At 44.3% G+C, this 24,366-nt stretch overlaps 1 protein-coding gene across 1 annotated transcript in view; it reads left to right on the top strand.

Moving 5' to 3' along the window:
- LOC124556381 (osmotic avoidance abnormal protein 3) overlaps window positions 1-24,366 on the top strand; it is a 373,479-nt gene that overhangs the window by 218,577 nt on the left and 130,536 nt on the right. Inside the window, exons 10-11 of the mRNA XM_047130344.1 lie at window positions 9,977-10,021; window positions 17,251-17,410. Coding sequence (XP_046986300.1) covers window positions 9,977-10,021; window positions 17,251-17,410 — 205 coding nt within the window. The remainder of the gene's footprint in view (window positions 1-9,976; window positions 10,022-17,250; window positions 17,411-24,366) is intronic.

Raw genomic sequence — 24,366 nt, 5'->3', positions numbered from 1 at the left:
TCATTACCCTCTCCATTTTCGTCAAATTCCCCACGCTACTGCTTTTCCTACTTTTCACTGTCCTCACTTCATTCACCCTTTTAATACGCCTCGGCTTTTGGTCTTCCCACATCACAGTTTCTACCTTCCTCCACGCCCACATTTTCAAAAAAATTGCGTCTTAGCAGTGTTTGCGTTCCCTACCAAGTAAGTTTACACTCCACACGAACCACTTCACTTACGTTTTTCTATTTTGTTCACAAAAAAATTACATTACCCTGTTGTTTCCTTTACCATTGCTACTCATTTCTTCTTCTGCATAGTAAAAACTTGAAATTGTCTTCCTGTTTTACCATTTCTCTTCCAGACCCAACATTCATGATCCCTTCTTCCATGGCAATCATCACTGTCATCGTCTTCTTAAATTTTATCTTTTTACCACGTTCTTCACAATTGTTCGATGAATCTATTACTGATTGCATTCTCAGCTTCAGCTAATAATCCCACATTTCCAGTAAACTGTATAAACCTGATCATGCTTCCATCTACCAATACGCCTCCTTCTTCCTGAAGACAGTTATTCATTATTTCTTTCACATAAATAAAGAATAATGTTGGCGGCAAACAGTAGGCCTAACTTTGTTTTACATCTCTGCCAATTTCAATTATCTCCGTTATTTTTTCTCAAAGTCTTATTTTTTCATTGTGTCTTATATAAAATGGTTAAAAGTCCTTTTTTTGCCATTTCACGCCAGTATTTAGTGAAATCTCCGTAAGCTTTGTCCATTTTACACTGTCATATGCTTTTTCTCCATCCACGAATATTAAATATCAAGGTACACAAGTTTGCATTCCTCAAAATATTTTTGGACATTTCTACTTAATATTTTAGTTGCATCGCTTGCCCGTTTCCTTTTTCTGAATCTAAACTGATCTTCGTACAGCTCTCCTTCTACTTGACTGTAGATGCCAGCTAAAGATCCTTAAGCGGGATTTTGAGCACATGAGATCAAACTGAAAGTTCTGTTGCTGCAGCATTTTTAGCATTACTTTTCTTTGGGACTGGGCTCTTCACGATGTCGGTGAAAGATCAAGCTATTATTCCTTCACATTAATATTGTTGCATATGTACAGTAGCTCCCCTTTCCTTTCTTCTAGCCCTCTGTTCATTCCCATAGAAATGCCATCCTTCGCCACTGCGGTTCACTTTCTTTCCATCTCATTAAGTTCTGCCTATATTTCTTCCGCCAGAAATTCAAGCCCCTTGTCTTCATCTGTCAATCAACGTTCTTCTTCTGTCACCATCGTTTCAGGGTGGTTTCTAGTTTTGCAAAATTCTTCGTCATAATTCTTCCCCTCGTCAACTGTTACTTCTTTGACAGTAACTGTTTCACCGTTTTCACCTTGTGGCATGCGTAGTATTTTAGAGTTGTTGCATTTGAAGTCCAGGTGATTTACTTCTCGGTGCCGTTCTCTCCTTTTTTTCACTTCACGTTTCTGTCGTAACCAGACCTCTTTTTCTTTTTCCGTCTCTTACACGAGGTATTTACTGAACGTCATGCGTCTTCTGCGGCTCTCCTCAGAAGTTATAATTTTCTATTACCTACATCATATGTCTTTTTTGCCTGACTTTGAACTTTGTCATCATCTTGGCACGCAAATACAGAAAGGAATATCGCTTGGCTCATATCGTATAAGGAATGCGTTTATTGCTGTCTGTTAGTTTATCATCGCAACATGCAGAATCGGATTTGAGAGTCTCTCCTATCCAGTAAAGTAGCGTTTTCAACATCCCTGAACGTTCTCGTTCATACTCTGTAATTTTTCTGTACTCTTTCTTTCCTTAACGAGGACTCCAAACAAGATCTTTTAAGGCCACAGTCGTCTAGGAGCGCATGGATCCATTAGGCGGCCAAGCAGTACGGAGATAAACATGCAGCACACGCAGGCGTGGTTGTAGTTGAGTCAGCGGAAGACAGTATGTCATGCGCACATTTGTACCGCTGACCTCTGTAGAGAAGCAGACACACATCTGCGCAGTAAGAGCGCCAGGTCGGCATTATTGGTGAGCACAACGTGACAAACGACCATGATCGGAAGGATTCCGTGCAAATTCTGATACAACTCTGTAGTAGTAGTTGCCGAAAGCCGCGCAGTATTTGCGTGTTGTTTTGGTCTTCTGTCTGAAGACTGGATTCATGCAGCTTTTTATACTAGTCTATCTTGTGCAGACATCTTCGTCTCTGCATAACTGTTGCAACTTGCATCCATTTGACACTGCTTGCTGTAATCAAGCCTTGGAATTTGCATACTGTTGTATCCGCTCTTAAAATAATGACTTTGTGATTACAAAAAAAATTACGATTCTGATTACAAAGTAAGTGAAAACACACAGATCCGATTCAGTCTTCACGAGGAACAAGCAAGGATCGAGCAAATACTGCTCACGTCAAACAAATTCCGCTCTTTTCAACACTCAGTCTATAAATTGGAGTTGCAGGTCCGATGATAGACTCCGTTTTTCTAGACATTCTAAAAACTTAAGAAAAGGTCCTTACTAAAGCGCGACAGCAAAAACTGTGACGGTGCGAATAATTTTCACGTACAGGGTGATTTCGTGAGAATGTTATAAACTTTCAAGGATGATGGAGAACGGTGTAAATGTATCAATTTGAGGTAAGGAACCCTGGCCCGGAAACGACTGTGTGGAAAGTTATAAGCGAAAATCACTCTGATAGCGGAATACATGTCCCGGTACTGTTGTTGCTAGTACTGTAGGATATACAACTTCCAGACGTGATAGTATGAACCAATACAAGGAAAAAAATTCTAGAAGCATGAGCCTTAAAATGAGTAACTTATTAGCTATGGACACTTATACATCTTCGATAGTGTGAAACACATCTCTTCTGCAGCAAGCTCTTTGATCTCATATTTTAGAAGATGTAGTATTGACCAAAACAATAAAAAGTACAGTAAATAGGGGCCCTAAAATGCATACCTTAAGAAATATGAGCACTTATTTATCTCTGTTATTGTGAGCAAGTGCCCATAGCTCTTAAGGTATGCATTTTAGAATCCACATTTACTGGATATTTTTTCTTGTTTTGGTCCATACTTCCACCTCAGAAAGTTGCCTACCGTACAGTCTTAGCAACAACAACACCGGTACAAGTATTCCACTATCAGAAGCATCAGATCGATTTCTTCTTATGACTTTTGACTCGGTCGTTTCCGACACAGAGACCACTAGCTCGAATTGATACATTTATCCCCCTCCATCATCCCGAAAGTCTCTAACATCAGGACGGTACTCGGGGCAGACCACCCCATTTCAGTAATCTTATAGGCCACAAACCAATGCCTCACTGACGCTGCTTTCTGACAGGGTGCATGGTCATGTTGATACAATCATCGTCTATGAACTGTAAAATATGTTCATACCCTCCCGCATTTAGAATTTTCTTAAGTGCAATAGCGTATCACACCCTAACCACGATAAACACCCCTATATCATTCTCCAGGCATTCGCACAACCCAAATTCTTCCGTCTGATTGCCACAGAGTGTAACGTGAATCAACATTCCAAATCCACTCCATATAATATAATACAATGAAGTAATTAGCAACCAGTTGCACAAAATAAATTTAATTTCTTTACCGGTTTCGGGCATTTGGTGCCCTTATTCAGAAGGAGCACCAAGACGTGAAGTTCTTGACTCCAGTCCTCCAAATACACAGAAGCGTCAAATAAACTGGTATAGGCATGCGCATTCAAATACAGAAATATGTAAACAGGCAGAACATGGCGCTGCGGTTGGCAACGCCTATATAAGACAACAAGTGTCTGGCGCAGTTTTTAGATCGGTTACCGCTGCTACAATGGCAGGTTATCAAGATTTAAATGAGTTTGAACTTGGTATTATAGTCGGCGTACGAGCTATAGGACACAGCACCTCCGAGGTAGCGATGAAGTGGGGATTTTCCCGTATGTCCATTTCACGAGTGTACCATGAATATCAGGAATCCGGTAAAATATCAAATCTCCGACATAGCTGCGACTAGAAAAAGATCCTGCAAGAACGGGACCAACGACGACTGAAGACAACCGTTCAACGTGATAGAACTGCAACCCTTCCCCAGGTTGCTGCAGATTTCAATGCTCGGCCATCAACAAGTGTCAATGTGCGAACCATTCAACGAATCATCATTGATATGGGCTTTCGGAGCCGAAGGCCCACTCGTGTATCCTTGATGACTGCACTAGACAAAGCTTTACGCCTCGCCTGGGACAGTCAACGCCGACATTGGGCTATTGATTACTGGAAACATGTTGCCTGGTCGAACGAGTCTCGTTTCAAATTGTATCGAGCGGATGGACGTGTACGGTTATGGAGACAATCTCATCAATCCATGGACCTTGCATGTCAACAGGGGCTGTTCAAGTTGGTGGAGGCTCTGTAATGGTGTGGGTCGTGTGCAGTTGGAGTGATACGGGACCCGTGAGACGTCTAGATATGTCTCTGACGGGTGACACGTACGTAAGCATCCTGTCTGATTACCTGCATCCAACCATGTCTATTGTGCATTTCTACGCACTTGGGCAATTCCAGCAGGACAATGCAACACCCCATACGTCTAGCATTGTTACAGAGTGGCTCCAGGAACACTCTTCAGAGTTTAAACAATTCCACTGGTCACCAAACTCCCCAGACATGAACATTATTGAGCATATCTGGGATGCCTTGCAGCGTGCTGTTCAGAGGCGATCTCCACCCCCACGTACTCTTACGGATTTATGGACAGCCCTACAGGATTCATGGTGTCAGTCCCCTCCAGCACTACTTCAGACATTAGTCGAATCCATGCCACGTCGTGTTGTGGCACGTCTGCGTGCCCTCGGTAGCCCTACACAATATTAGGCAGGTATACCAGTGTCTTTGGCTCTTCAGTGCAGGAAGGTCCTCAATGCATCGAGGCCAAGAATGGTCTGCATCCACTGCTTAGCATTGACTACAGAAATGTACGACCTCTGAGGAGCTGTTCTACCACTGAACCTCATTTTTATAACTCCCTACGCATTGTATTTTGCTAGCTGGACTGCTGACAGCACTTTGGAACTAAAGAGTGATTCCTTCTGCCGATTTCGTGCGATTTTCTACAACCACTCTTGTCAATGCTCTTTGGTCCCTATCCGTCAGTACATAGCATCTGCGTGTTCTGGGTTCAGCCGTGGTTGTTCCTACGCGTTTCCACTTTACAATAACATCACGTACAGTCGACTTTGTCAGCCTTAGAAGGGGTTAAATTTCGCTGATTGATTCCTTACATCTTTGCGTTCCTTAGTAAAGGAACATTTGATTAGGTTGCGCATAGAGGTATATAGACGATCATCTTCCCTCGCTCGATTGGTAACTAGGCCACGTTCGAAGTCACTGAGCTCTACTGACCGACCGTGCCTCCTGTTACTGCTTTTCTATTGACAGCGTAATATTCCTCGCCTCCTTTTATATTGGCGGGTGGTCGCAGGTTTGAATCCTACCTCGGGCGTGGATGTGTGTAATGTCCTTATGCCAGTTAGGTTTAAGTAGTTCTAAGTCTAGGGGACTGATGACCTCAGATGTTAAGTTCAAAATCAAATGGTTCAAATGGCTCTGAGCACTATGGGACATAACATCTATGGTCATCAGTCCCCTAGAACTTAGAACTACTTAAACCTAACTAACCTAAGGACATCACACAACACCCAGTCATCACGAGGCAGAGAAAATCCCTGACCCCGCCGGGAATCGAACCCGGGAACCCGGGCGTGTCAGATGTTGAGTCCCATAGTGCTTAGAGCCATTTGGACCATTTTTTATTTTGGCGGGTCAGCTTCTCATAACATCCAGTAGTCAGTACCGCATTATATAGTGGTGTCCGTATGCTTTTGATCGGATACTGAAACTGTAACGCACTCAAAATGGTTCAAATGGCTCTGAGCACTATGGGACTTAACTTCTAAGGTCATCAGTCCCCTAGAACTTAAAACTACTTAAACCTAACTAACCTAAGGACATCACACACATCCATGCCCGAGGCAAGATTCGAACCTCCGTCCGTAGCGGTCGCACGGTTCCAGACTGTAGCACCTAGAACCGCTCTGCCACACCGGCCGGCTGTAACGCACTGCGCACAAATAGGCGGAAAAATTAATTATTGTTCGATTACACTATTAGCGATAAGTCATTGTAAATAGTAACGACCTAAAATATTTTTGATCTTCTGTCCAGAGCGACATAAAAGTGGAAGGACCAAATAAACTTGCTTACATGTCATGCAGAGAATCATTGGTAGAATTTTATGGAAAAGTTCTCTACGTGCTAAAGAAGTAACTTACAAATACCTCTTTCGATCGGTAAATGAACATCTTTGGTCAGTTTGTGGCCCTTAAAAGGTAGGGTTAACAGAGAATTTAGAAAGACTGACAGCAGAGCTGCACTACTAGTCACCGGTTCGTTTCGGAAGCGCAAGAGCGTGATGGAGGTGCCTGTCAGTCCACTGGCAGGCGCTACCAGGGACTTTTGTGCGCAACGGAGGAGTTTCATGCTAAAATTCCAACAACAGTTGGCTGACATGCTGCTTCCTCCCACGTACCTCTCGCGAAACAACCATAATTGGAAAAACAGAGAAATTTCATGTAATAGTAATCATACCAACAGACGTTCTGGACGCTCATCATTTGCTTATGTAGACGGGAAACGGGGGGGGGGGGGGGGGAGAGGAGGGGGGGAAGGGGGGGAGGGGGGTAATAACAGTACCAGAAGAACCAGCATCAACAAATGCCACAGGGGCTTTCATTGTATATATTGCGATGGATAATTTTTTACACGTGAAATGAGTTAAAAAATCGAAACACAAAACTGAAAATAAAATAAATATTGGAACTGTGGCGCGTCGAGGCTGAACGAATCCAGTAGCTATTATTTTTCAACTAGTCTGTTTAGTCTGTAAAACAAACATATGCAGTACTCTTTCTAACTTAACTTTCCCATAAAGATGGAAGACTAACAAACGACAGGTAAGATTACAGGCTTTCAGCGAGTGAAACAGGAAAATAAAATAGTAAAAATGGCATAAATTTACCCGTATTCTGGACCGACCAGTGGCCTACTGGGTGTGCATGCAAATGTGTGAATTGTAGTAATGCGTTTCTTTGTTTTATCTGTACTCGAATTCGGCTCATATTAAATTCTTAAATACAAATTGTTCAAAAAAGTTTTCAGCACCAACACATCTGCGAATGTGAGTGAGATTAGATTTATGGGAAGCAGGAAATGAGTGAATAAGCTCTACGAAACCAAATACCTAACTGCACTGTGAAAGAGAAACCAGAAGATAAAACGGAATAAAGACAGCCTGTTCAAAGCGTACGAAACTTCACAGTTTTGGAAGCAAAATCTGCCGCTTGTTTACATTCAGTGCTCTGTTGTTCTACCCCATGCCTTGTGACATAGTTTGTCTTTGATAAGGTGTCCGCAAAGATGTCGAGATGTTACTGTCCATGCCTGCCCCACATTTCGACGGCAGACCTCCTGAGGTGGCCCAGTATGTAAGGAGAGTTACTGAGACAAGGCAGTGTTGGTTCCCAAGCGTGTTGGTTCATGCTAGCAGATATGACAGGTCATTTCATTTGGTTGGTTACTATAAGGCTCGACAGTAGGCTGGCTGATATTGCACGACCCACACATTACGCTCGATAGCGATGAGAGCTGTCCAAGATATGTACATGACGCTGTCCAAACCATGACTTACCCTCTGCCCTGCTGAGTCCGTGGGACTGAATGTATGACACGTGCATTCGTACATAGATGCCTCCACTTACTTTTACGATGATCATTAGGCTTCAGGCAAATTCTGCTTTTGCCAATATAGAGAACCCGTTGTCACTGATCAAAGCTGAATTGCAGATATTCCCTTACCCACCTTCTTCGCACTTCACAGTAATGTCTCCTCATGCTGTTGTTCATAATGACTCCTAGAGTGTGGAGACGGTTGTATACTGTCTGGGTCGACGGAGCCCTCTCAGTTGCCTCCAAAAATGCAATCCGCAGTTCTGTTGGGTTATGCTGGGGCAGTTATGAGACATAATTTGTAGATCACGGCCCTCAGCTGGTGTTTCCGACCGTGGGCGACCACTGCGAGGCAGATTTTCAATGTTGCATGTTCAAATTACATCTTTATGACTTACGTCAATTCGGCGAGTAACGTCCCATTCTGACAACACTTCTTCCCCTAAAGTGACAATGCGAAAACGAGCTAAGCTTGAAATGAACATTCTAATCATTTTGGCAGACAGAACAGTGTACACAATCCGTACAGTCTTGCTCACAGTTGAAGAAACAGCGCAATCTACTGAACCGCAGATCTACTTTTACTTGAATTATACAAGTGGACGTACACTGGGGTTTGTAAAAATTGCAAGATCCAGAAGAAGACAAGTATTTACAATGAAATTTGTTCCACAGATGAGGGACATGACATACAAATGATTGGAACTACCTTGAGGATACTCTGCGGTGCGAAGCCTCCGTGTGCTGGAGTCAGAGCCTTCAGATATCGTAACATGGAATCAAAGAAGGCATGAAGCTTGGGAACATACCGCCACCCGCAATGTAGGCGCGTCCACATAGCATCGACAGTGGTTGCAGGAGGATCATATCCCGGACTGTTCCATGGGTGATATGCAAGGTGAACGTGCAGTCCAGAGAAGCAATGGTAGCCGTAGATATTTGAATAATGCTTGCACATTCCTCGTAACATGTGGCCAGGCATTGTCCTGCTGAAGTATAGCACGTGAGGCCAGTGCCTCGGACTCTAAGACATCCCTGATGCAGCGACTGCTGTTCAGATTGCCCTCTGTAAGTAAGAGGCATGATCGCATGTTATAGCCACTGCCTCCCAATTCATCACACTTAGCATTTGTCAGCTATGCTGCTCAACAGTGCAGTCTGCCAGTCACCACGGTAGCGTCTAACACGTACGCTACCATCAGTGTAGGGTAAGTTGACGCGTGACTTATACGGAAACAGTATATTTTGCCTCAGCACGGTGATGACGTTCACAGCAGTCTGAGGCGTTGATGAAGCCGGCGCAAAGGCATGCGTACCACTAGCACAGGCCTCAGCAGAAGGCATCGAACCGTCAACGGAGACATGTCTAAACCCCTTGCAGTACTTCAATGACGCGTCAACGCTGTGGACGAAACTGTTCTGTCGGCTACGGCCATATAATCGGGTATCCGCCCTTCGCGATGTACAACCCTTTTCTGTCTATTGGTTCCTGACTCGCATCGCTGTCAAAACACGGTGACTTGTACAACAAATCCGTTTCCTGGAGACCAACCACTCCGCCCCGTTCGAACTCACTCTGCGCAGTTTTACGTCGACGTGACATACTGAAACTTGCTTGCACGTTTTCACTTCGTTTGACGGCTCTGCGCCGCCTAAGCGTGGCTTAACAAGTAACCAGTCCGGACATACAAGAAAGGACGCTGCTGGGCCTACGTGCACGCCATCTCTCTACAATCTTAATCACTTGTCATGGGTCACTGTTCTATACATCCTCCGACTTTGGTGTGATTCGTAACATTCCTCCTGAAGTTTGCAATTTTCATAATCATAACGACTCACATGGTAAAAAGAGTGTTGCGGAAGAGGTTTCCTGTTAAAAAAAAACGCACACTCACACATACACATACAAATTGTGCAAGGTACGAGAACAGTACAAAACGTTTTTTGGGCATTTTATTTTGGAGAGAGTTTCAGTAATACTAAGGCTCAAGGTTTCATGCGAGATGTCACTTTCAACTGTCTAGTTATAAGTTGTGTTCGTCAGTTCTTTGTGATTGTGTTATCTGCTTTAGGACAATGTATAAAGACGACGTAGAACATCCCACGAAACGCAGACAAGATACGTTGATTATGAGAATCACTAATTTCACGTTCTCCTTTTACAGAACTAAAATGAAGCTGAATGCAGCACACCAAGAAGTTCTTCAAAGGTAATAACCACGCGAAGTACACTATCGCGTGCACACTTTATTTATAACTTGTTACCAAAATTAAGACTTGTACATTTGATACCATATTGAGATGTAATCATATTTCTTAATTTTGTTTATTACCAATTGGATAGAATTTGGCACGACAAACTTCAGAGGGCATCCAACAACTCTGTCAATCAGTGGCAATCCGAATAACTGCTTGCATAAGAGGAAGAGGTGAACCAACGCGTTATTGACTTGCTCAAATTGTGAAGATCTGTCTCTTGAATAAACCGTCCAATTTTTCTGAAGTTGTAATCATTTGTTTGTCTGTACATGTACGTAACATCTACCGTTCTCTGTCCCATTAGGATAATTCCTTCGTGGCGCGTCTTTTTTTTTTTTTGTCTTAGAGTGTATCTTTGTCATTTAGCGCTTTAGACGGATGTGTCAGTAGCATCTACTCACAATGCTGTGCACCATCTCAAATTGAAACCTCTCAAAGTAACGATATCTATTAGATACATTACGTATGTAGATTGTGAACAGTTGTGAATGTGGGTCCCACGGGAAGCGTGCAAGGGATAAGTCCCTGTAGTCGCGTCATTCCTCTGTGTCTTCGGTGGCTCAGATGGATAGAGCGTCTGCCATGCAAGCAGGAGCTCCCGGTCGGGGCATACATTTTCAGCTGTCCCCATCGAGGCATATCAACAACACCTGTCGGCATCTGAGGGTTTCAATTAATTATCATTTAACGATAGTGCATCGGAAGACCAATTTACACTCCTGGAAATGGAAAAAAGAACACATTGACACCGGTGTGTCAGACCCACCATACTTGCTCCGGACACTGCGAGAGAGCTGTACAAGCAATGATCACACGCACGGCACAGCGGACACACCAGGAACCGCGGTGTTGGCCGTCGAATGGCGCTAGCTACGCAGCATTTGTGCACCGTCGCCGTCAGTGTCAGCCAGTTTGCCGTGGCATACGGAGCTCCATAGCAGTCTTTAACACTGGTAGCATGCCGCGACAGCGTGGACGTGAACCATATGTGCAGTTGACGGACTTTGAGCGAGGGCGTATAGTGGGCATGCGGGAGGCCGGGTGGACGTACCGCCGAGTTGCTCAACACGTGGGGCGTGAGGTCTCCACAGTACATCGATGTTGTCGCCAGTGGTCGGCGGAAGGTGCACGTGCCCGTCGACCTGGGACCGGACCGCAGCGACGCACGGATGCACGCCAAGACCGTAGGATCCTACGCAGTGCCGTAGGGGACCGCACCGCCACTTCCCAGCAAATTAGGGACACTGTTGCTCCTGGGGTATCGGCGAGGACCATTCGCAACCGTCTCCATGAAGCTGGGCTACGGTCCCGCACACCGTTAGGCCGTCTTCCGCTCACGCCCCAACATCGTGCAGCCCGCCTCCAGTGGTGTCGCGACAGGCGTGAATGGAGGGACGAATGGAGACGTGTCGTCTTCAGCGATGAGAGTCGCTTCTGCCTTGGTGCCAATGATGGTCGTATGCGTGTTTGGCGCCGTGCAGGTGAGCGCTACAATCAGGACTGCATACGACCGAGGCACACAGGGCCAACACCCGGCATCATGGTGTGAGGAGCAATCTCCTACACTGGCCGTACACCACTGGTGATCGTCGAGGGGACACTGAATAGTGCACGGTACATCCAAACCGTCATCGAACCCATCGTTCTACCATTCCTAGACCGGCAAGGGAACTTGCTGTTCCAACAGGACAATGCACGTCCGCATGTATCCCGTGCCACCAAACGTGCTCTAGAAGGTGTAAGTCAACTACCCTGGCCAGCAAGATCTCCGGATCTGACCCCCATTGAGCATGTTTGGGACTGGATGAAGCGTCGTCTCACGCGGTCTGCACGTCCAGCACGAACGCTGGTCCTACTGAGGCGCCAGGTGGAAATGGCATGGCAAGCCGTTCCACAGGACTACATCCAGCATCTCTACGATCGTCTCCATGGGAGAATAGCAGCCTGCATTGCTGCGAAAGGTGGATATACACTGTACTAGTGCCGACATTGTGCATGCTCTGTTGCCTGTGTCTATGTGCCTGTGGTTCTGTCAGTGTGATCATGTGATGTATCTGACCCCAGGAATGTGTCAATAAAGTTTCCCCTTCCTGGGACAATGAATTCACGGTGTTCTTATTTCAATTTCCAGGAGTGTAGATGATGTTGCCCGACGTCAGTACTGCAAGGGGCTATTGCATCCTGTGCACGGCGGAGAGGCTGATCCTGAAATGCTCTATTTTAATGATGAAGCATGACTGCATTTGTCGGAGCAAGTGAACTCGCAGAACAATCGATGTCGGAGTTCTGAAAATTTTCACGCTCCACAGACTGCAATAGCCAGATGTGGCAGTGACATCGAGCAACTCCGTTCGCTCAGGCTTCTGAAGGCCCAGCGGTACCGACCAGTCGCCGTGTCATCCTCAGCAAATAGGCGTCACTTGATACGTATATGGAGTGGCACGTGGTCGGCCACTTCTCTCCTGGCCGTTGTTAGTTTTCGTGACCGGAGCCGATACTTCTCTCTCAAGTAGCTCCTCAATTGGCCTCACAAGGGCTGAGTGCACCCCGCTTGCCAACAGCGCTCTTCATACACGGACGGTGAACCATCCAAATGCTAACGAAGACCGACAGCGCTTAAGTTCGGTATCTGACTGGAACCGGTGTTACCACTGCGGCTATGCCGTTGACGAGATCGAGGAACAGTGTCTGAATTTTTAAAGTTTCAATTCGACATTATACACAGCACTCTAAGTAGATGGAACAAACACTCCAGTCAAAAACGCTAAACAGCGGAATGATTTTCCTCACACCTCTCTTACCCATGATTAGTATAGTTCTGTTAAAATCGGTACGCAACCTGCTAGAGAAAAATCTGGGTGGAATAATACTTCAAATGGTTCAAATGGCTCTGAGCACTATGGGACTTAACATCTGTGGTCATCAGTCCCCTAGAACTCAGAACTACTTAAACCTACCTAACCTAAGGACATCACACACATCCATGCCCGAGGCAGGATTCGAACCTGCGACCGTAGCAGTCGCGCGGTTCCGGACTGCGCGCCTAGAACCGCTAGACCACCAAGGCCGGCTGGAATAATACTGACTGGACAGTACTTAATAAGTTAGCAGCTCTCTATAATGAGTGTGATGTTGAGCTCAGAAAGAACATAAGCCTTCAGTATTATACATTACACAGCTTTGGAAGTAAAATTTCCCAGAGAAGAAAACAAAAAACACTGTGTGAAACTGTTATGTACACAAATTGGAGAGGGACGATCTTCATGGTTTCAGACTAATTGTGGAGTTCAGTAACAAAGTACACTGCCGCCACTACTGTTAATCACTGTTACAAATGATATAATAAAGAAACTCAAGAAAAGTTTTGGTAAACTTGAAAGAGAAAAGGACTTTCAGAGCAGATTTTCAACGTGTGGAAATCCCAGTTCCAGGAATACAACCTCCACACCACCGATACCAAGGCAGTGGTGATGACAGTTAACAAAGAGGGGCATCCCGAAAGTGATAAACTAGGAGAGCACTAGCCAGAGTGTGGAGACGCCTTCCCGTGTGTCGGAAGCATAATCTCCACGTATAATTTGATTCTACAGGAGATTAACAGCAGAGTGAAGAAGGGTTCGGAATTCTAAAAACAAGTGAGAATCCTTTTATTGGACGTCATGATTCCAAAACCAGTGAAATGATTGCTGTTCGACAGCTATTTCATATCGAAGGCATACACTCTCACAAAGAGATAACATCGACACTCCAGGCATCATAAATGAAATTCCTTAGATCTACCACCCAGAAGACAAAGATGAATATATTAAGGAGCGAAGAGGTGAGAAAGAAAGCTGGCATCACATTTAGACAGCATCAGCACGTCCAGAGTACGGTGGTAAGGACATTTAATAAGGGTGGAGCCTACAAGAACAGCCCGATTAAATTTGGAAAACCATGCTGTCCTGCAGTGAAAGCTTGTCTTCTACAAACCAATGATGTAAATGTGAATTTTTAAATCTGTTGCTATTCTAGTTGACACACAAACACACACACACACACACACACACACACACTCACACGGAAAAAGAGAGATAAAAGTAAACAAAATTCAAATTCAGCGCCGAACTCTCTCTCGGGAACAAATGAACGCCGACGGGGTTAGAACTCACAACAACATAGTGCTCACCGCGTTTTGCGGAGTGAAAAGACGTTCGTAAAACCGAAATTACAAAAAAATGTTCAAATGTGTGTGAGAACTTATGGGACTTAACTGCTAAGGTAATCAGTCCCTAAGGTTACGCACTACTTAACCTAAATTATCCTAAGGACAAACACACACACCAATGCCCGAGGGAGAACTCGAACCTCCGCCGGGACCAGCCGCACAGTCCATGATTGCAGCGCCTCAGACCGCTCGGCTAATCCCGCGCGGCCCGAAATTACGCAAAGTACATTAACATGTGCGTGCAGTGCCCTCAGAACGCAAAATAAGAAGGATCAGCCACAATAAAACGTGAGTAATAACAAATATATACGCAAAACATTTTGCCACACCAAAATCACACCCCTCGGAGTGGCCGCGAGGTCTTGAGCGCCGTGTCACGGAATGCGCGGGCCGTCCCCTCGGAGGTTCGAGTCCGCCCTCGGGCATGGGTGTGTGTTTGTTGTTTTTAGTATAAGTTAGTTTACGTTAGTTTAAGTAGTGTGTAAGTCTAGGGACCGATGACCTCGGCAGTTTGGTCCCTTAGGAATTCACACCCATTTGAACCAAAATCACGTTTCTTTTTAAATCAAGGGCTGTGTTAACTCGCTGATAAAACTCACATTTACATTATCTGTGTTGCAGATGACAAGCTATCAGTATAGGACGCCATACAGATGGTACGCAAAACCTTATAATGTACAATCACTTTGTTAGATCAGTTACAATCTAAAATAGGTTCACTTCTTATGAATTCCAATAAACAAAACCCTCTGCTGATGGCACAAAGGTGTCGAAACATGTTTGGGTAACAAGAGAAAAAACAGTGTTTTTGCATAATTGTAATTGCAAAGATAGAAAAAATACAAAAGCTGAAAATCCAAAATTTGAATAATTCCTGTCGGGATTGAAACCGATTGTTGCATGTGACACTCGTCTCCGGTTCCTGTCAGATAAAATCGTTAACCGGTTACTGTTTTTACGCCGTCTTGCATGGTTGCGAGTAATACACCATTCCTTGTAGCCACGCTGCACAGTGCGTTGATGAGCCAACAAATCTGGCAACCTCATCCTCGGCGTGGTCATGGACACGCCGAACACAATAACTCCTATCTGCCATTCAGTCACATCTCCACGTCGACCCACCTTACAGCTCTGATTCCATACAACCGACTGACACATACAGACCACATCATTGCAATGACTTAAGTCAGTATTGGAGGGTCACATGAGCGCCTGGTACCAGTTTTGTACCGTCTACAGCGCTCTTAAGCGACCAATGTGCTGTTTTAAGGAGGTGATTTCTATTTTTTCTGGTGAGCTTACGTGGACTGAAAGAAGTGGAAGAGGCTCATTAACAGTCCCTGGGAAACTAGAACTGTACAATAATGATGATGTTACATTTTTTACCAAGCCCCTACTTAGTGTTAACAAAATAATCCTTCACTGTGTAGAGCGTGTTGCTTAACAGGTACTTTTTAACATCTTTTTAGGTAATCTCGTTTTAGTAATCTCATCCTTGAGCAGGTTATTGTACAGTTTTATTATACGATACGAGGGAGACATCAAAAGAAATGCTCACTATTTTTTAAAAAAAATCCATCTTTTATTCTACACGTTTGAAAGTTTTACGGTGTGTAGATAGATCCTTTAGGAACAATATTTTCATTTCTCCACATAATTTCCATCCCTCTCAACTGCCTTAGGCCACCTTGAAACCAGCGCCTGTACATCCGCACGGTAAAATTCTGGACCAACCTGTTGGAGCCACTGTTTGGCAGCGTGCACAAGGGAGTCATTATCTTCAAACCTTGTTCCACTAAGAGAGTCTTCCAGTTTCCCAAAGAGATGAAAGTCACATGGAGCCAGGTCAGGACTGTAAGGCGGGTGTTTCAGTGTTGTCCATCCGAGTTTTGTGATCGCTTCCATGGTTTTTTGACTGGCATATGGCAGTGCATTGTCGTGCAACAGCGAAACATTCTTCTTTTGCCGATGTGGTCGAACACGACTCAGTCGAGCTTGAAGTTTCTTCAGTGTCGTCACATATGCATCACAATTTATGGTGGTTCCGCTTGGCATGATGTCCACAAGGAGTTCTTCGGAATCGAAAAACACCGTAGCCATAACTTTTCCAGCAGGTGTGGTTTTGAATTTTTTTTCTTGGGTGAATTTGCATGATGCCACTCCATTGATTGCCTCTTTGTCTCTGGTGAAAAATAATGGAGCAATGTTTCATCACCTTTCACAATTCTTCCAAGAAATTTATCTCCACCATTGTCGTACTGTTCCAAAAGTTTGCTGCATACCGTTTTCCTTGTTTCTTTGTGAGCCACTGTCAACATCTTAGGAACCCACCTGGTACAAACCTTTTTTAACGCCAACACTTTCAGTATTCTGCAAACACTTCCTTCCCCTATCCCAACGAAGCGTGACAATTCGTTCACTGTCAGCAGTCACCAATTCTTTAACAATCTGCACATTGTCTGGAGTGTGTGCAGTACGAGGCCTTTCGCTGTAAGGACAATCCTCAATATTGCCGTGCCCGCTTTCATCACGTAACCTGCTTGCCCACCGACTAAATGTACTGCGATCGACAGCAGCATCTCCATACACCTTTTTCAACATCTTGTGGATGTTTCCGACTGTCTCATTTCCACAGCACAGGAATTCTATGACAGCACGTTGCTTCTGACGAACGTCAAGTGTGGCAGCCATCTTGAAGACATGCTGTGACAGCGCCACTCACGGGAACAGGTTGAACTAAGTTTGAAAACAAGCGGGAAGGATGTATCTACACACTGTAAGACTTTCACACATGCAGAGTGAAAGCTGTATTTTTACAAAAATAGTGTGCATTTCTTTTGGAATGACCCTCGTATTTTGAATTTTATATTTATTCTTTATTGGTAAATGTAAGTTCAGCCTAGCTCTTGTTCCAGTGTTCCAGCGCAGCATTCGGGTCTCGTTTCTAGAAAAGTGAGTATGTTTCTGTTGTAGGTTAGAAAGGCTGCAGAAGAGCATGATAGGCGGTGAGTGCGCCAACGACGAGGAACTGAAGGAGAAGCGGCTGCGGAAGAAGCGCGCGTCCGAGCGTCGCCTCAGAGCCCTCGCGCAGGTCCTGTCCAAGGTCAGCGACGACGACGGGCTCATGCTCAAGGTGTGTAACTCAGTACCCAATGTGCGCTAGACGCTTCCTTACATTACACTGTACTGCAATATTTCTTCCCGTCCCATTCAAGGATTTGAACATCAGCTACTCGGCCCGCACCTGTTCGGCACGGTGTTGGTCAAATGTTATCTTTATTTCTCCTTCGGAGCGATCTTAATGAGTTAAACAATGTAAATGCAACCATGAATGAAAACCAATTCTCATAGCTTTTTAAGCAGGTTCTCGCGTCGTACTAGGGGTCTTTTCTTCAGAGTGTATGCCAGTTGTGATATCTCAGAATTTCTGTTACACAGCCCACTGAGGCAAATAAGACTCTGACCACTCGTGTTGTATTTTGTTATCCACTGCCAGTTCTATCTGATGCGGATCAAGCATACTGCAGAAGTATGCAGGAGAATGCAAGACGACTTAGACAAAATTTCTAGTTGGTGAATGGCAGCTTACCTTAAATATGGAGAAATCTAAGATATGTAGATGAGTAGGAAAAACTACCACAATGTTTACTGCGTGATACAGTCACATAGATTAGATACACTACTGGCCATTAAAATTGCTACACCAAGAAGATATGCAGATGATAAACGAGCATTCATTGGACAAATATATTATACTAGAACTGATTACATTTTCACGCAATTTGGGTGCATAGATCCTGAGAAATCACTACTCAGAACAACCACCTCTGGCAGTAATAACGGCCTTGATCCGCCTGGGCATTGAGTCAAACACAGCTTGGATGGCGTGTACAGGTACAGCTACATATGCAGCTTCAACACGATACCACAGTTCATCAAGAGTAGTGACTGGCGTATTGTGACGTGCCAGTTGCTCGGCCACCATTGACCAGACGTTTTCAATTGGTGAGAGATCTGGAGAATGTGCTGGCCAGGGCAGCAGTCGAACATTTTCTGTATCCATAAAGGTCCGTACAGGACCTGCAACACGCATTATCCTACTGAAATGTAGGGTTTCGCAGGGATCGAATGAAGGGTAGAGCTATGGGTCGTAACACATCTGAAATGTAACGTCCACTGTTGAAAGTGCCGTCAATGCGCACAAGAGGTGACCGAGACGTGTAACCAATGGCACCCCATACCATCACGCCGGGTGATACGCCAGTATGGCGATGACCAATACACGCTTCCAATGTGCGTTCACCGCAATGTCGCCAAACACGGATGCGACCATCGTGATGCTGTTAACAGAACCTGGATTCATCCGAAAAAATGATGTTTTGCCATTCGTGCACCCAGTTTCGTCGTTGAGTACACCATCGCAGGCGCTCCTGTCTGTGATACAGCATCAAGGGTAAGCGCAGCCATGGTCTCCGAGCTGATAGTCCATGCTGCTGCAAACGTCGTCGAACTGTTCGTGCAGATGGTTGTTGTCTTGCAAACGTCCCCATCTGTTGACTCAGGGATCGAGACGTGGCTGCACGATCCGTTACAGCCATGCGGATAAGATGTCTGTCATCTCGACTGCTAGTGATACGAGGCAGTTGGGATCCAGCACGGCGTTCCGTATTACCCTCCTGAACCCACCGATTTCATATTCTGGTAACAGTCATTGGATCTCGACCAACGCGAGCAGCAATGTCGCGATACGATAAACCGTAATCGCGATAGGCTACAATCCGACCTTTATCAAAGTCGGAAAGGTGATGGTACGCATTTCTCATCCTTACACGAGGCATCACAACAACGTTTCACCAGGCAACGCCGGTCAACTGCTGCTTGTGACTGAGAAATCGGTTGGAAACTTTCCTCATGTGAGCACGTTGTAGGTGTCGCCACCGGCGCCACCCTTGTGTGAATGGTCTGAAAAGCTAATCATTTGCATATCACAGCATCTTCTTCCTGTCGGTGAAATTTCGCGTATGTAGCACGTCGTCTTCGTGGTGTAGCAATTTTAATGGCTAGTAGTGTATCTGGATGCAACGTTGCAAAGCTATATGAAATGGAAAGAGCACTTAAGTACGATAGGAGCGACGGGGAATGGTCGACTCCGGCTTATTGGGAGATTAGGAAAGTGTGGTTCATCTGCATAGAAGACCGCGTATAGAACACACTGCTAGAGTGTTTGGGGTTCTTGCCAGGTCTGATTTAAGGAAGACATCGAAGCTTTCTAGCAGCGGGCTGCTAGATTTGTTACTGGTAGGTTCGAACAACACTCAAGTGTTACGGATGTACTTCTGGAACTCAAATGGGAGTCCTTGGAGGTAAGGTGACATTCTATTCGAGGAATACTATTGAGAAAATCTAGAGGACCGGTATTTGAAGCTGACTGCAGAACGATTCTACTGGCGACAACGTACATTTCGCTTTTAGGACCACGAAGATAAGTGAAATCAGGGACCGTACGGAGACATGTAGATAGTCATTTTTCCTTCGTTCTACTGCGACTGGAACAGGAAAGGAACTGACTAGTGGTGGTACAAGTTGCGGGGTATGTAAGCGGATGTAGATGTAGTGCAATCTCTACGCTAGATAAACTGAAGTGATTAGCAGTGGTACAAGGTATCCTTCGCCACGCACCGTACTGTAGTTTGCGGGTTAAAGCAATCTCTCCGCTAGATGAACTGAAGTTCCCCGGTACCTTAACAATAAATCTGTTCCATCCATTTTCTTTACCTACAATTGAGTCCTTGTGATCCATCTCCCTTCCCATCCCCATGATTTGTTACTCTCAGATATTTGTGGGTGACGACTTTCCTCGACTGTATGTTATTAACTGTTCAGTAAAAAGCTACCACGTTTTGACATTTTGTGAAATCCTTAAGTTCACATTTCTTTACGTTAAGAGCTATCTGCCTATCTTCGTAACAGGTAAATATTTTGTTAAGATCCGACTGGACGACAACACAGTTTTTATATGAATATATGAAGATGGTATCTTTTCTTCCGGACATGTCCGAAAGAACAGATACCATCTTCATATATTCATTCATTCATTCATTCATTTCATTGTTGCCCTTATGGACAGTGTTTGAACTCGAAAATCACATGATGACACAATTTTCACTTCTTTCCTTTCTTCCTCTTCTCTTCCCAAAATCTCTTCATCCTTTGGCTGTGCTCCTGTTTCCTTTGCTCTGTCCATAATGTTCCTTTCTTCTTTCTCTCCTTTACAATAAATTTTGCACTCCTAACTTTGTTTCTGAAGTATTTCCTGTCTCCTATCATTTGCCTGTTGATCCCTATCTGCCTTAAGTCTTCGTCTATTTCATGATACCAATTTGTTTTCTTGCTTGAGCTGTTTACTACATCAAAAATTTTCTTTGTAAGTCGGTTGTTGTCCATTCTCTGTATGTGCCCATAGAAAGTTAATCTGCGTTTTCTGATCGCGTCTGTTAGTCTGTCAGTGTGCTGGTACAGCTCTTTGGTAGGTCGCTTCATCCATACGCCATCTCTGTGAATTGGTCCAAATATTTTTCTGAGAATTTTGCGTTCTAATTTTTCTGTGTCTATGATGCCTGATGCTCCAATTGTGGTTGTTTCTGACGCGTACAATGCTTCTGGTAATACAACTGTTTTGTAGTGCCTAAGTTTGGCCTGCCTCGATATGCTTTTCTTATTATAATGCGACCATGTGAGTTTGTATGCCTTCTGGAGTTTCTTCGTTCGTTCCATGTTAGCCGCCTTGTTTGATCCTCCCATTTGTATGTACTCCCCTAAATACTTAAATTTTTCGACTCTTTCTACGGATCCATATACCGTATGCATGGTGTGTACATTGTTGGTCTGTCGTTCCATATATTGTGTCTTCTCGTAAGATACCTGCAGACCTGATTTGGCAGCTATTTCATGCAAGCATTCCAGTGCTTCCTTTGCCTCCTGTGTATTATTGCTGAGTATGGCTATATCATCTGCAAATGCCAGACATTTTATGATTGTTTGGTTTCACGTGTTCTTCCCAGCTGTATTCCTTTAACTTGTTCCTCCCACTGCTTGATAATTTTGTCTAACACCATGTTGAACAGGATTGGTGAGAGCCCGTCTCCTTGTCGGACACCTGTGTGTATGTGGAAGGGTTCCGAAATTTCTCCCATGAACTTAATCTTGGAGGTAGTGTCTGTAAGCGTCTGTTGTATAAGTGCCCTGGTTTTTCTGTCGATACCATATTCTTCCAGTACGTCAAAGAGTGTCTGTCTGTCTATGGAATCATATGCTTTTTTAAAGTCCACAAAGGTAACTACAGTGTTTCTTGCCTGTCTGACTTTCAAAAGTGTTCTCAAGTTCCAGATCTGTTCGATGCATGATCTCCCTTTTCTGAAGCCTGCCTGGTATTCCCCAATTTGCAGATCTGCTTGTGGTTCTAGTCTGTTTAATAGCACCTTAGAGAAAATTTTGTATTCATCTTCATACATATATATATATATATATATATATATATATATATATATATATATAGTTAAGGCTCACCGGCCATTTGACCATCTTCTTCTGTGCAGATGCACAAACAATGTCCGATCTCTTACTGGAATCGGCAGTAAAGCCACGAGTAATGAGTATAATGGGCAGGGGCACTATGAATATAGTGCGGGACAATAAGTTGCGAATGTGGGTCTCACAGGAGGCGTGCCAGAGATAAGTCCCTGCAGTCGCCTTATCCTCTGCGTCCTCGGTGGCTCAGATGGATAGAGCGTCTGCCATTTAAGCAGGAGATCTCGGGTTTGAGTCCCGGTCGGGGCACACAGTTTCAACTTCCCTCGTTGACTTATATCAAGGCCTGTATGCAGCTAGGGGCATTCATTTTATTGTGAATACAGTTTTTATCATATAAATCGTCCTCATAAGTAACTGCATCATTTGCCAATAATCTGATATTACAGGTAATAGTATACGCAGAATCAATAACGTAAGAGAAGTAAGAACTGCACTGTCACACTAGTTTTCTACCTGCACTTTATGTAGCCGACGCACTCACGGCGAACGTAGGATAATCAGTTAGTCTGCTACGGTTGCCCGGTTCAAGCGCAGCTAAACTTTATGCAGTGGATCGATAGGTGATTGGCCCGCCAGTAACAGGTGTGGTTGCGTGACCACACGTCCCCTGATCGAATGTCCGTGCCGACTGACAAATTCAGGAACTGGTACCATTCATTTTAACACACTATCGTGCGGACCTCTCGCGCAGCTTACGTCTTTCTAATCACTGATTTTATGTACTGACGTAGTTTTAAACAATCATTTAACCTTAGTAAATTAGTGTTAAACTTTATTGTCAGTTATTTTATTAGTTATTCGCAGAGTATTTCTACTTGTAAACGCTCACAGATGCATTAAGCATTTATATCTCGTTGTGAATGGTATTATCAATAACAGCTCCATTTCATTGCTTGAAGAAGATACTACATCTACACGTGCCTCAAGCCATCGCAGAGCATATATCGGAAGGTACACAGTAGTAGTAATACTAGTAGTATTACTGGCAGGAGAAGGAGTATTTATTGTTCTTTAATTATTTTAACACATGGTATTTGACACTTTAAACGACAAAAAATGCAGAATATATATCAAAACAAGTTTAAACCGTAGTTGTATCGCAATATTATTCTACCTTTCCCTCGAAATACATACAGATATATTTGCATACCATCCCACATACATCTCTTTACTCATTTGTCATTTACCGACTTCAATCACTCTGCAAAGCTTACTTCATCAGCCTGCTGTGAACTTTAATATTACTAAAACAAATACAAAAACATTTTTGGAAACATTCTTATATAAAATGACATCACTTGACTGGCATACATTTTGTGTGTATATGTACGAAGATGAGTCAAATGAATACAGTAAAGAAAACAAAAGAAAAATCTGGGAAGGAGACTTAAAGATCAGAGAGAAGAAATAAAAACTTACGAGGTTTCCCGACGAGGACGTAATTCTATTAGAAACGGTAAATGACTTGGAAGATCAGCTGAACGGAATGCACAGTTCGCCTATGGCGCGTTCATGTGGCGGTATCCTAAGACATTTGACGCTGTTCTTTAATAAAGTTTTGTTTTATTTTTGATTACTGTAAACGCATTGAAGACATTGTCTTTCCTTGTTAACTAGGTAACTGCGCAAGCTATGTGTTACAACTGTGTCTACCCACGTATAACCTGCAAGATAAGAAGAGCAACTTCTGTTTTCATACCGCTTAATGTCACTTCGCCAGAGAGATCATTAGATACGAGGAACTACATTGTGTGATCAAAAGTATCCGGACACCCGACTGAAAATGACTTACAAGTTTGTGGTGCTCTCCATCTGTAATGCTGGAATTCAATATGGTGTCGGCCCACCGTTAGCCTTGATGACAGCTTCCACTCTCGTAGGCATACGTTCAATCACGTGCTGTTAGACTTCTTGGGGAATGGCAGCCCATTCTTCACGGAGTACTGCATTGAAGAGAGGTATCGATGTCGGTCGTTGAGGCCTGGCACGAAGTCGGCGTTCCCAAATATCTCAAATGTATTCTATAGCATTCAGGTCAGGACTGTGTAGGCCAAGCCCATTACAGGGATGTTATTGTCGTATAATCACTCCACCACAAGCCGTGCATTATATACATGTGCTCGATCGTGTTGAAAGATGCAATAGCTATCCACGAGTTGCTCTTCAACAGTGGGAAGCATGAAGGTGCTTAAAACATCAGTGTAGGGCTGTGCTGTGATAGTGCCACGCGAAACAACAAGGGGTACAAGCCCCCTCCATGAAGAACACGACCACACCATAACACCACCGCCTCCTAATTTTACTGCTGGCACTACACACGCTGGCAGATGACGTTCACCGGGCATTCGCCATACCCACACCCCGCCGTCGAATCGGCACATTGTGCACCGTGATTCGTCACTCCACACAACGTTTTTCCACTGTTCAATCGTCCAATGTTTACGCTCCTTACACCAAGCGAAGCGTCGTTTGGCATTTACTGGCGTCATGTGTGGCTTA

The sequence above is a fragment of the Schistocerca americana genome, chromosome X (assembly GCF_021461395.2).
Source record: "Schistocerca americana isolate TAMUIC-IGC-003095 chromosome X, iqSchAmer2.1, whole genome shotgun sequence".
NCBI lineage: Eukaryota > Metazoa > Arthropoda > Insecta > Orthoptera > Acrididae > Schistocerca > Schistocerca americana.
The sequence above is the reverse complement of the archived record's forward strand: the minus strand, read 5'-3'. Positions and strand labels throughout refer to the sequence as shown.